Source organism: Bos taurus, chromosome 8, assembly GCF_002263795.3.
Source record: "Bos taurus isolate L1 Dominette 01449 registration number 42190680 breed Hereford chromosome 8, ARS-UCD2.0, whole genome shotgun sequence".
NCBI classification, from domain to species: Eukaryota; Metazoa; Chordata; class Mammalia; order Artiodactyla; family Bovidae; genus Bos; species Bos taurus.
In genome coordinates, this window is record NC_037335.1 from 100817248 (window position 1) to 100830641 (window position 13394).

At 39.9% G+C, this 13394-nt stretch overlaps 1 protein-coding gene across 7 annotated transcripts in view; it reads right to left on the minus strand.

The window, feature by feature from the left end:
* The window catches only part of ECPAS (Ecm29 proteasome adaptor and scaffold), a 109948-nt gene that overhangs the window by 15183 nt on the left and 81371 nt on the right, over positions 1-13394 (minus strand). For all 7 annotated transcript variants that reach the window (XR_009495682.1, XM_010808244.4, XM_024996324.2 and 4 more), the window contains 11 exons: positions 10602-10681; positions 9817-9922; positions 8987-9034; positions 7775-7896; positions 6071-6221; positions 4288-4353; positions 2891-2980; positions 2066-2132; positions 1283-1374; positions 1137-1203; positions 712-903 (listed from right to left, as the gene is read on the minus strand). Coding sequence is in view for 6 of the 7 variants with exons in the window: in XM_010808244.4 (XP_010806546.2) it covers positions 712-903; positions 1137-1203; positions 1283-1374; positions 2066-2132; positions 2891-2980; positions 4288-4353; positions 6071-6221; positions 7775-7896; positions 8987-9034; positions 9817-9922; positions 10602-10681 (1081 nt within the window). In the remaining variant the exon portion in view is untranslated. The remainder of the gene's footprint in view (positions 1-711; positions 904-1136; positions 1204-1282; positions 1375-2065; positions 2133-2890; positions 2981-4287; positions 4354-6070; positions 6222-7774; positions 7897-8986; positions 9035-9816; positions 9923-10601; positions 10682-13394) is intronic.

Here is a 13394-nt window from a genome sequence, read left to right on the forward strand (position 1 = left end):
GTGAGGAGTCTTCACAGCAGCAGGACTTTATGAACTTGGACGCGCCCACAGGCGGGCTGTCATCCATGAATGTGTGTCCAAGTGAAAAGCAGAGTGGAGAAGCATTACTCTAAAACATTACTCAGAACAACAGAAAAATCACTGTTCACTCTCAACTGAAATAAGCAAAGTTCTGCTGTGTTAGGGTGGTTTCTGTTCTCTCACATGGGCAGCAATGAGAGAGGAAAGAAAAGAGCCCTGAGCGCCAACCTGAGAACTCAGCAATCTGGACAGGCTGAGAACCCAACGGGACACACGCTGTTAAGGTGTCGGGAAAAGTAACTACAGAAGTTTGCAAATAAAAAGTGAGCTAGAAATCCCAACAATGGGATGCAGAAAATCAACTTATGGTTACTGGAGGGGTATGGCAGGAGGGGTAATTGGGAGATTGGGACTGACATATATATACCACTATATACAAACAGATAATGAATGAGAACCTGCTGTACAGCTCAGAGAACTCTACTCAATACTCTGTAATGACCTATATGGAAAAGAATATAAAATAGAGGGGATGTATGTATAACTGATTCACTTCACTGTACAGCAGAAATTAACACAATATTTTATTTCAACTATACTCCAGTAAAAGTTTTTTTAAAAAAAGAGAAAAATAAATGTCAACTGTGGTTCTTAAGGAACAGGTTTAATTCATAGGCACTGTTTACTCACCAGGGACATTCTCCTGCCACACTTCAGTCCATAAGTTACATTCTTCTTTTTCTGCTTTCTCCTCATCAGCAATTTCATGCATGCCTAGGAATGCCAAAGGCAGAACTTCTTTGGCATGGTTCTTCAGTACATCCGGGCTGTATCGGCCAATAGCATGAATAGTCAGAGCACAAGAGGTCTTGTAGATGGGTTCTAAAGAGAAGCAGAAAAGCCCACAATCTTCATGACACGTACTGTCTTTAAGAGTAACTGGCTGAAACAGACCACTGCAGGACTTGTACCACCACAAAACAAACCAGTAAAATCAACCAGCAATGTTCCTCGCAGAGCACATAAAATCAGAAAGGGTAAGACCTGATTTGTCCTGTTTCATCAGGCTGTTTACATCTAAATTAACAGTAACTGAAGTAGGAAAAGAAAGACACCTTCTTTCTCCATATACCAGCCATTGAGCTTCTGCAGGAGTTTCTCAGTGCTGCTATCCCGTGAGGTCTGGAAGAGAAACGATCCCAGTCATTTCTCTGTAATTATGCCACTATACTTATTTAACTAAGTAAGAAATCCAACTCACCCGAACTAAATGGCCCATGGCAAATGCACAGGATTTCTGAATTACACTGTTCCGATCAGTCAGGCCACTAAGCAAAGCACTCATGAGTTTACCTGGCACAAACAAAGGAGGAAAATCTTGACACCTGGTTGACCGAACGCTCTGCTCTGTTCCCAGGACCCAGACAAACTTAAACCTATAGTCAGTATCTGATTTATTCCATGGCAGCCTAGAGCCCTTGCACATTACATTTGTAATATCCATTCGCTTCTCTTTGCTTGGTGTAAAAATAAAAATTAAACTGCATCAGGACTTCCCTGGCAGTCCAGTGGTTAAGAATCTGTGCTTCCAATGCAGGAGGTACCAGGGGGAACTAAGATCCTGCAGATGGCACAGTGTGCCCAAGAAATAAAAGTAAACAATTAATAATCTGTGTCTAGAATACTGGGGGGAAAGCTGCAAAAATGAGACTGAGGTACTTTTGTAAAAGTCCCTCAGCCCCACCTGGAAATCAATCCAAGAAGATAAAAGTGTTGATGTAAAATTACAAATCCTACAGAAGAGGAGATACTTTCACCTCCTTATACCAGCAAGAAATAAAATCTGTAAACCCGTGAAAACGTGCTAAACTTGATCATCTTGTACCTCTTGCAAAGAGAGATAAAGGCAGAGGTGGGGAGCTTGAGGGAATAAGTACACAGTATCTCAAGCATGGCTCAGTGGCCGTTATTTTTCCATTTAAAACCTTGTCACACTAGACATGGCCATACCGAAACATCGCCCACATGGTTCAGACAAACTCACCTGAGTAGGGTGTGAGGTCCTGGGGACACTGAGTAGTCAATGATACGATGACACTGGCACAGCCTCCCTACAGGGTCACAAAGGCAAACGTCTAAATATGACGGTCACAGTGTTCTATCAAACTTTGTTTTAGGAGTCAGAGATTTAAAGAAATATGCAAAGCCTAACAGCCCCTCCAAGAGACCATCTAGGAAAACTCTTATTTTAAATTACTAACATGAAGATTTTCCTCAAGACTTCCAGCAGGATCCTTTGTTGCACACATGCACACTGCTCTCATACACTGCAAGTGAGGAGCAGACGCACACGACCTTTGGGAGGGCAACCCGCCACCCTGTCCATTCTTGTTCTAACATTTCCAGTTCTCGGAATTTAACGAAAGGAAGTAGCTTCAGATGTGTCCAAGGACATTCATCACAGTGCTTTGTGGAGAATCAAAAGAACTGAAAACCAATCAGATGTTCCCTGATGGGTTAAAATAAATGCTGTTCCAGCCACACAAGAGAATAATGTGGCCATTAGAGTGGGCACTGTGTAAGCACATGCACACAGAGTGACCAGAAGGCAACCCACCCCAGTATCCTTGCCTGGAGAATTCCCGTGGACAGAGGAGACGATATTTACTGAGTAAGTCACACGTTTTATATTCTGAGTGAGTTACATGTTTTAAGTTACTAATGCAGTCACAGAAACAAAATAGTTAATGTAAAATAGTATTAGGTTTTAAGGGGAAAAAAATGTATTTCACACATGACGTCTATTCTATGTTTGTGGCCCAAACTAAAAAAGATGGAAATTTCTCTGGTAAAAAATACACTTGCTTACCTTGGTTCCAAGACCTACACCGCTTCTGATCAGTTCACATAATCTAGGAACTAGCTCACCCAGCACTGACACATCAAGATATTGCAGGCACTTTGGGAAGAGAATAAATATAAAGTTAACTTAAGGAAAGAAGTCAGTCAGTCAGTCAGTACCACATCTTCAATTAAAAACTGCCCGGGACTTCCCTGGTGGTCTAGTGGTGAAGGCTGTGAGGTTCCACTGCAGAGGGAGCAGGTTGATCCCTGATCGGGGAACTAGCCACACCCCTTCCCCCAAGAAAACTGCCCACGTCAACTATGCACCCGACTGGTTTTGACATGAAGTTGAAAAACTACTGGTTTGATTTTGCTCTAATTTCAGTGTTAAAACCACCATTATACTACACACAAGAAAGCCATTTATCAGTGGTTCAACATTAGAAACAAAAAATAATAAAAAGCACCGATTTATAAAGGAGAAAATAAATAATGAGCACCCAAGAAGAAAGGATCTCTCTGGGTCTATTTCCTCTTTATCAATCCAGATTAAAACCGACCTTCTTCAGGAGGCCTGCCCTACCAAGCCATCTTATTAAAGTTGACTTCTTAGGCTGAATCTGTGATACTGTTCTTTTGAAAGTGTAACCACTACATTCTATTACTGATGAACACATCTATAAGAAGTTTGCTATTTCTATTTCTTTAAGCTTTCTTCCCCCATCATCCAACTAAAATATAACATCTTTAGACCAAATTTTGGTAATAATTCCCCAGTAAGCGCTAGAAAAATTTCTTCTCTTGTCTAATCTTGCGATCTGCCTAGCACCACAATTTCCAGTAGCTCATGAGTTCTCAGTTAACCACTCCAGGGCAGGCACAGGAGAGTCAGCTTTTGTGACCTTAGGGACTCTTAATCTACGACTCCACAAACGCTGGAACTTTGAAACTTGGTGCCAAGCAGCTCTTTTCTGCAAATCCCCTTCCTTTAACTGAACAACCTATCGAAGGTGCTCAGTTCTCTCTCCCTACCTTTTCTGCTGTCTACTTCTCTGAACACTTCCAGCTTACACCTTCCTAGGTCCCCAAGACAGTGCTCAGGCAGAGACGAATACCTGAACCTTTCTTTAGACAGGTAGGACAAAAGATATACAGATACAGATTTACAGGGAAATCTTTTAATATATTGTTTCCCTGCATAAGACAAATCTGGGCTAATGGGAGTCTAGTATTGGGGAAAGTATGTGTTCCTTTAGCAATACAGGAGAAGAAAAAAGAATTCTTAAGAAAAAACTAGAGTCACAACAGCTGCTTGATTCGTTCCTTAAATCTCTAGTTCATTCAATGCACTGGAACCTGAAGACTTTGAACACTACCCTCTAAAGTAAGCCAACAAATGTTCTCATTATAGGAGGCACTGACCATGTTGATTGTTTCCATCATGGGAGAGGATTTGGCAGCACTGAGTCGGGCACTATCCATTGCAGCCTGAGAACACAAATACAAGGGCATTCGATCAATTAAGAAGAACCTCCGCAGACTCCCGCTGGGTGAGACTGCCAAATTAAGAAATATTTTTAAAGAATATACAGATACAACAAATTAAAACACAAATCTAAATAACTTCTTCGGTCCTGCATTCAACCATAGATATGTTAAGGCAGCATCTCATCACAGGTTAGACATGCAGACGACAGTTCAGTATTAACCACAGCTAGAACACACCCCAGTATGGCTCTGAGCAAGTTATCCAGCCTTCCGGAGCCTCAGGTTTTCCATCCAATAAGAAGCAGATTAAATAATTTTCCATCTAAGACATGATTTTTAATTTTTATACATGTTTTCCTTTAACTATGGAAAGGGCCCTCATATGGTATTTTAGTCCAAGAACTAGGGAGCAGGAGAGGCTGACACTATCCAGACATAATAAACAAGAAAAATTAGGCACACAGAAGTGACTTGCCTACGGCTGCAAAGTCTGAACTATAATTCACGTTTTTTCATTCTCAACACTTATTAGGTGGGAACACAGGAAGGGGCAAGATTACTGCTGAAAGAGGGAAGAATGACCGAAGAAGAAAGAGTACTATCAGAGGCAAAGGGAATGAGAAGAGAACAGTTTAGGTGAGTTAAAAACCAAACACTGAACTGAGAGAAAGCTTTTACAATCATATGACAGGAGCTTGATAGTTCTAACAAAGACAAATGCAAAAATATAAACAAGTGAAAAATAAACACGGAAAAGAAACAATACAACTCACAAAATAAATACAGATGGCTAACACAATATGAAAAGACAATGGACAGCACTAATAACAGGAAACTGCCAATTAGAATGGGATTCTTATCAGACTGATATTATTCAGTGCTGGCACAGATGTGGAGAAAACAGAACATGTGTAACTTTTGATATTATAAAATCTCCCACACAAAAGTTCAAAACAACCTCACTACAGAACACTACACACACACTAAAAAGAATGAAACGGATCGACATACACACATGGTATTTTGTTAAAAACACAAATCAAGTTGCAGAATGTTTGTAGCTTGATTCTATTTCTAAATTACTGTGTTTGTTGATTTTGTAGCCTGTGACTACAAAAGAACTTGAAAGAAGACACAGGGAACTGCTGACAGCATGTCCTCAGGAACGACACTGTGCTGCCAGAGAAGAGGGGACTCCTGGGGGAATACTTTCTACACTTCTGTGATGCTTTAATTTTTCACATTAAATATATTTCATCTGTAATTTAAAGAAAAAAAACCCCACAACTCTGATTAAGAGACTAGGGAACTATAGTATACCTAAAAAAGCAAAGTACTTTTGAACCATGCCAAAGTCTAGCTAGACATCCTCTTGACTTGTAGAGCAAGAATGGTTCATAGAAAAAGACTCTGAGGGTGTAGACTTAACCCCTAAAAAATAAACAAACATGTACCAAAAACTCTGTTAAATAAATGTACTGATGTATTTTTTTGGATAGAAGTGTCATTTTTCACTCACTTCACATAATAGTATATGAGTCCTCTCCCTGCCCACCCCACTACTAAAAAAAACACTGCATGTGGTTATAGGAGTCAAATTGTTTCAACAGTGTTGAAAGTATCAATTGAGTCCTGGAGGACCCTGGGGACCTATTCAGTATCTTAACAGGACTCTCCCTTCACAATAATTATCAATACACTTGTGCTGTCAACTCACCTTTTCTTGGTCTGTAGCCCGGAGGCTCAAATAATTGAGAACTTGGGGCTCCAATACACTTAGGGACTCTAGCAGAGCTGGGATGAGTTTTGGCGCATGTGGCTTCAACATGGCTCCTGCACTTTTGCTGATCTTCACAAGGGTGTTGATACTACAGACACACAAAACACAACTCTTGAGTTCTTTTAACAAAAGGAAGAAGCCCTACAAGTCTAATCATGAGGATATCCTGCAGTTACCTGCATTAAGGAACATACTCCCTTGGGTTCAGAGCCTAGTCTTAGCTCTGTTGTTTTTCTGGGTTTTGTTTCTACTTTTGATTAAAGAAAATTTCATGCATGTATGAAAGCAGAGAGGATCATAAATGAAATTCTATTATGTTCTCCACTCAGTTCAACAATTAATAACCTTTGGCCAATTCTGTCTCACTTATACATCCATTATACATACAGATCACACGTATACTTTTTACCCCTGCCGTCGTATTTTGAAGCATAATCCCTAACTTAACTTCAGTATGTGTCATCATGAGAGGAGGACTCTTTATCATCATCAAAATACCATTTCACACCCAAAAAATATTAAGAATTCTTTTCATATCATCTGATGGTTTCACAAATGTCCTTAACAGCTGGTTTGACGGAATTGAATCCAGAGTCCATCCACACATCGCAATTTACTGCATTTCCTGAATCTTTTTTCACAGTGTCCTCCTTCCTTTTTTTTCTTATAACTTATTTGTCCTCACTGATCGTATTCTGATGGTATCACTTAACATGTTCCTCTGTAGCTTATACAGATCTGCAGGCTAAATCTAGTTCAATTTTGTTTAAATAAGAATCTTTCACAGATGGTCTGTCATGTCCTATCCCATCACATTAGGATGCTTATCTTTTTCTGCGCTCTTAAAGAGTGATCAGAGGGTTCAAGTTTGGTCAGCACAAACCAACCATCCACTGTAACTCTCCCCATCAGCCTTTTACCAGTTGACTTAGAGCCACTTACGATCATTACCTGGGTTATCTTACTGATGACCGCAAAATGGTGGTATCCTAATTTTATCATACCTCTGCATCTGTTAGCTGAATCCTTCTAAAAAGAACTTTCCCAAACCAACTACTTGATTACCACAAAACAGTGTTGAGACTATTAATCTGATCTAATATAAAGAGTGAAATAAAAATGGAATTCATGAAGTTTCTAGATAGTATTCTAGTTAAAAAAAAAAAAACGAAACTAGTATCTTTCACTACTGGCTTTAACTTAGAAGAGCCATATAGATTTAAATACATGTTTCTTAAACATTTCACATGTAGTGAACAGCTTATTTTAAATCTAATAATCGGTGAAATGTTACTAAGTAATATAATCAACAAGCAAGCTTCCCAAGACCTTGCTTAACAGAAGCATAACAAGATATGCCTGCTGGGGGCAGAGGCCGGTGACGAGTGAAGAGCACACCGCACTCGAGGCTGAGGCAGGGTGCAGAACACTGGGCGGAAGCAAGGCTCCCAAGAGAGCATCTCTGCAAAAACGTTCTGACTCGCCACTTCTCACACACACTCTTGGGTCACCCCAGTGGATTCTCCTCAACTCCCTTCTCCATATGTTCCAGAATCTTAACCTTTGAAGAAATCCAATTTCTACTGGATGGCTAAGAACTAAGTAAATCCAGTGTATTCAATCTCATCCGCTGATTCAAACCTGAGGGCTCGAACTTCTGTCACAGGACTCATCATTCCTTTATCCAGAAGGCAGGGCAGGAGGACAGCAATGGTTCTCTGGCCAGCTGCTCCTTTGGCAGGGTCACACATTTTCACACAGACCTCACAGACAAAGAGCACAGAAATTAGTGAACCTGACCCCTCATCTGATAAAGCGTTCATCTGACAAAACACTTCCTACTTCCTACAGCCACAGGAAGAGTAAGTGATCCTACACTTTCTACCACTCCACAGAGGGAAAAAAAAGACCTCGTGATCTGCGGTTGAGTCCTAGGGCTGCCAATAACTAAACAGAAAATCTGGTAACACATTTCACTTTCTAAGCTTTGGTCTTCTAATTTGTCAAACAGGCAACAGCTGAAGATGAAATGAGAACCATTTAAGAAAGCACTCTGAAGAGGCTTAAGGTATTGTCACCACGATGATCATCAATAACTGGGCGGCAGCATAGCACAGAGGTCAAAAACACAAATGTGAAAGAAGAAACACCTGGGTTTAAAACCCAGTTTTACTACGTCCTAATAATGTGACTTACTGCAAGGCATATACAGCTAGAACACATTAGAAGGCCCTGATACACCACAAAACAAAATGCAAATGGGAAACTAGTTTCAAAAAGGCTACCAACCTCGTAACTATGAAAGGCAGGTTAACACATAAACAGAGCACTAATGAAGAGAACAGATGCTTGATCTAAATGTCATGTGTGCTTCAGAGTCAAGAGAAAGTCGTATCTTATATAAAGGCCCAGAGGAGCCGACCATTTAAAGAGCCCAGAGATAAACTTTGTTAAAAATACTCATATTCTAATGTCATAGCACCCAGTTTCCCATTCACTGGGTTTCCCTCATGGCTCAGCTGGTAACAAATTCACCTGCAATGCGGGAGACCTGGGTTTAATCCCTAGGTTGGGAAGATCCCCTGGAGAAGGGAAAGGCTACCCACTCCAGTATTCTGGCCTGGAGAATTCCATGGACTACACCCCACGGGTTCGCAAAGAGTTGGCACATGACTGAGTGACTTTCACTTTCTTTCATTTTTCCACTCATCGTTAAGAACGGTAGGTTGTAACATGAAGTCAATTACAATGCAGTTAAATGTCACTTTATATGACAAAAAAATTATTATTATTTTCATTGTCACATAGAATCCTGCCCCACTTCACCCCCAGTAAAAGATTAAGAGTTTTCACCTTGCTCAGAGTTTTCAGAGCTAGTTCTGCTGCTTTTCGTACAGATTCCTAAAAAAAAAAGAGAAGTCTGATATCATACAAGTCAGAGTTTCCATCTCATCTACCCTCAAACGTGCATTTAAACTGCCTCCAAATCTACACAAACTGATGAAAAACCCTACTTCCATTAACAAGTAAAAACAATCTTTCACTAGGCTCTGTGCCCATCAAGGAGCATATTACCATGATGGACTATTATTTTTTAAATTAGATACAACCTATTTTGACCCTACAAAAATATGGATATTAAGTATAACAGCTTAGAAACTAAATTGATTATAAAAGCAACTGTGTGAAGACGTATGTGAAAATTCTCAAAAACCTAAAAAATCTCTGATGAATAAAGAAAAAAAAAAGAAGCATCTAATTTTAATTGTAAGATTGAAAAATCTAAAATATAGATTGCGAAGGCAAAATTCAGAGAAAAACTGGACACATTATTTGGGAATGACTGATTCAACTTATGAAATTGATCAAGTAGAATTATATTGGATTATTTCTAAACTATTGTTTGTCCTTCATCAATAGCATCACAAGATCTCTACTGAAAGAAAATCAAGCAGTAGCTACCCTTTATTTTTAAAAAAAAGGTAATTAAATTTAGACCTAAAGCTACCTAACCTTACCACTTCACAGACAGATCAAGACTGAAACTTTGGAGGAAAATTCAGAAAATTCTGGTCTTCTAAAAAATTGTCTGGATACTGAATTTTGAAATATGTAACATACATATCTTAACAATTCCAATTTCTGCTAGTCTACAAATAAATGCATGTTTATTTATACAGTACCTTTATATCATCTTGTACTCTAAAGAGGGTTTCCCAAATTTCTGGAAGTTTATCAATGATGTCATCTAGGGGTCTTCCTCTTAATAAATCATTCAGAGCTAAGCAGCTGAAAATAAACAATTTGGTTTCAAATATATGATCAAAAAAGCTCAGTCTTTTACTACAAAATATTCATATAAGAATACGGTTTCTGCCTATATGTGTACTCTTAACCCCTTTACTCCAAGATAGGTATGCGTACTCTCCCTGTGATGCCTGATATACCACAGGCATAAGGCATTTACAACCATCAAATGTCTGTGTCCCGCAACTATAATACAATCTCTTTCAGATGACATGTCATCATTTTTTACTTAGCAGTACACTTCAGAGCCTAGCACACACTACCAAGCACGTGGCAGACACTGAGTAGACCTAAATTATTTACGGATAAATAAATGCTACCCTACAAAGTTATGAGACTATATAAACGTACCCTGATGTCTAATTTAACAAGTGATCGTCTACTTTAATCAGGCTGGCCAAAAAGTTCGTTCAGGTTTTTCAGTATGGTGGCATGGAAAAATCTGAACAAACTTTGGCCAACCCAGTAAATCATACTTAGAAAAACTAAGACAACTTAGGAAAACCACTGGCTATAGCTTAAATGTTATTAATGATCTAACCCAACCAGAAATATGCTTTTCAGTGGCTTTAACGCATTCTTTTTGCACAAGGTATAAAACTTGGAAATTTGAAGGGGAAAAAAATGCAGTTTTTACTAGTTATATCTCCAAAAATGATACCTGGATTCTCGAACTCGCCACATATTGCTGGTCAGATTCTTAACCAAATCTTGAAGAATTTCCTTCAAATACTTATCCACCTAATGATAGTAAAAGGATAAAATTAAAAATTCAAAATCCATCAATAATCAAATGTGCATCTCTACCACACTGTTTCTATATGTAACAGGCTAAGTGTCTCTCTAGGCCTTTCAGTCCACAAGTCTCTCCCCACTTTGGTTGCTAAAAGCTGCCCAACCGATCATCTTAAAATGCAAGCACGATCTCTTATTTTCCTCAGTGTGTGATAATAAAGTCCAGTCACCCAAGTATGGATATGAAGACCTCCTGCAACTCTCTGGCTCCCACGGTCTCATGTCCTATCTCACCTCCATTCACCTCCACTTCCTGGCACATATCACCTCGAGCTCTTCTATCACCTCCTTGCCTGGCTAACTTCTATTTCTCCAAGATTCAAATCAGGCATCACCTTCACAGACAAGAACCATCTATCCTGCCCCATACGCCCACGGCACCTGCTTAAGAGCATCATATCAGCCGGCACAGTCACGGTCCTGCCCCTTCACACTGAGACCCCAAGGGCAGGGACAGCATCGCACTTGTGTTTGCCTCCCTGGTACCTTGCACAGTGTCTGGCACATGAAGAAGGATCTGACTGCTCAGAATGAAGATGAATTTAACCTTTTAGCTTTGCTATACACTTCTCCATTTGATAATAACAACACACTGATAGCAGATTGACTTTGACTGATTCAAAACTGGGAATGGAATACGACAAGGCTGTATATCATTACCCTGCTTATTTAACTTATATGCAGAGTACATCATGTGAAATGCCAGGCTGGATGAATCACAAGCTAGAATCAAGACTGCTGGGGGAAATATCAGTAACCTCAGATATGCAGATGACACCACCCTAATGGCAGAAAGTGAAGAGGAACTAAAGAGCCTCTTGATGAAGGTAAAAGAGGTGAGTGAAAAAGCTGGCTTGAAACTCAACATTCAAAAAACTAAGATCATGGCAAAAAAGAAGAGGGAAAAAGCAGAAGCAATGACAGATTTTATTTCCTTGAGCTCCAAAGTCACTGTGGATGGTGACCACAGCCATGAAATTAAAAGACACTTGCTCCTTGGAAGGAAAGCTATGACAAATCTAGACAGCATACTAAAAAGCAGAGATTATCACTTTGCAAACATCAGTCAGTATACTCAAAGCTACGGTTTTTCCAGTAGTCATGTACAGATGTGAGAGTTGGACCATAAAGAAGGCAAACCACCCAAGAATTGATGCTTTCAAATTGTGCTGCTGGAGAAGATTCTTGAGAGTCCCTTGGACAGCAAGGAGACTAAACCAGTCAATCCTAAAGGATATCAACCCTGAATATTCATTGGAACGACTGGTGCTGAAGCTGAAGCTCCAAAACTTTGGCCACCTGATATGAAGAGCCGATTCACTGAAAAAGACCCTGATGCGGGGAAGGCAGAAAGAGAAGGAGGCAGCAGAGGATGAGATGGTTAGATAGCATCACCGACTCAACGGACACAAATCTGAGCAAACTCTGGAAGAAAGTAAAGGAGAGAGGAGCCTGGCACGCTGCAGTCTGTGGGGTCGCAGAGTCGGACAGGACTTAGCAACTAAACAACAATAACAGAACTTCAAAACTTATGGCTTTTCCACTTTTACTCTCATAGGTAAGAGAGGTTTTGTTATCCTCACTGATATGCAAGAAAACCAAGAGAGGAAGGGAATAATTCATCTAAGAGTAAAGAAACTGATGCCTTTCTAAGCCCATGTCTCTAGACAGCCTCCAGTGATCTCATCCACATCTGTGGCTTTACCTTCCACGCACAGAGATGACACTCACATCTCAAGAGCCTCGGCCTGGGCCCTGAACTCAGCCTACATGATCTCGGCTGACTCATCTGTACCAAGCACTCTCCTAGAGCAAACAGAACTCGTTGAACCCTCAGAGGGAAACCCTCCAGTGCCTTCCAGCACCAGACCAGAGAGAGAGGAACGGGCCACATCGTGCTTAGGGATGGAAAGACACGGTAAGGGTCATGGGGTTTGTTTAACTCAACTAGGATTTGCTGTATGACACAGGGAGCTCAACTCAGTGCTCCTTGACAACCTAGAGAGGTGGGAAGGGATGGGAGGTAGGAGGACGTTTCAAGAGGGAGGGGACATATGTTTACCTATGGCTGATCTATGCTGCTGGCAGGAGAAACCAGCACAATCTTGTAAACTAATTACCCTCCAACTGAAAATAAATTTAAAAAAATTTTTTAAGAAATACAAAACAGAAAAAAAGAACAACTAGACAGGAGATCAACAGCATGATAAACTACCTAGATCCAACAGACGTTTATGGAACATTTTCTTTTCAATAACAGCAGACTGCAAATTCTTCTGAAGTATACATGGAACATTCTCCAGGGTCACTATTTGCAAGGTCATGAAATGTTTCAAAACATTTAAAAGGATTGAAATCATACAAAATGTGTTTGATCATAATGGAATAATAATAAATAATAATACATTAATAATAACAGGAGGAAACTATATCATTCAACGCATGATATTTTCATGTTTTTCACATGGAATGCTCTGACCTACTCCCATCCTTGGAAAAACAACAGCTAAAATAAAATAGTATCTGCTTGAAAAGATAAATCAATAAAAAATAAAGTGATCTAGGAAGCCACCAAAGGATCTCAACCCAAAACACAATCCAATTTGCACTTTTAAAAATCACTTTTACTGCTGGTAAGTCAATGAAGGAGGGCAAATAG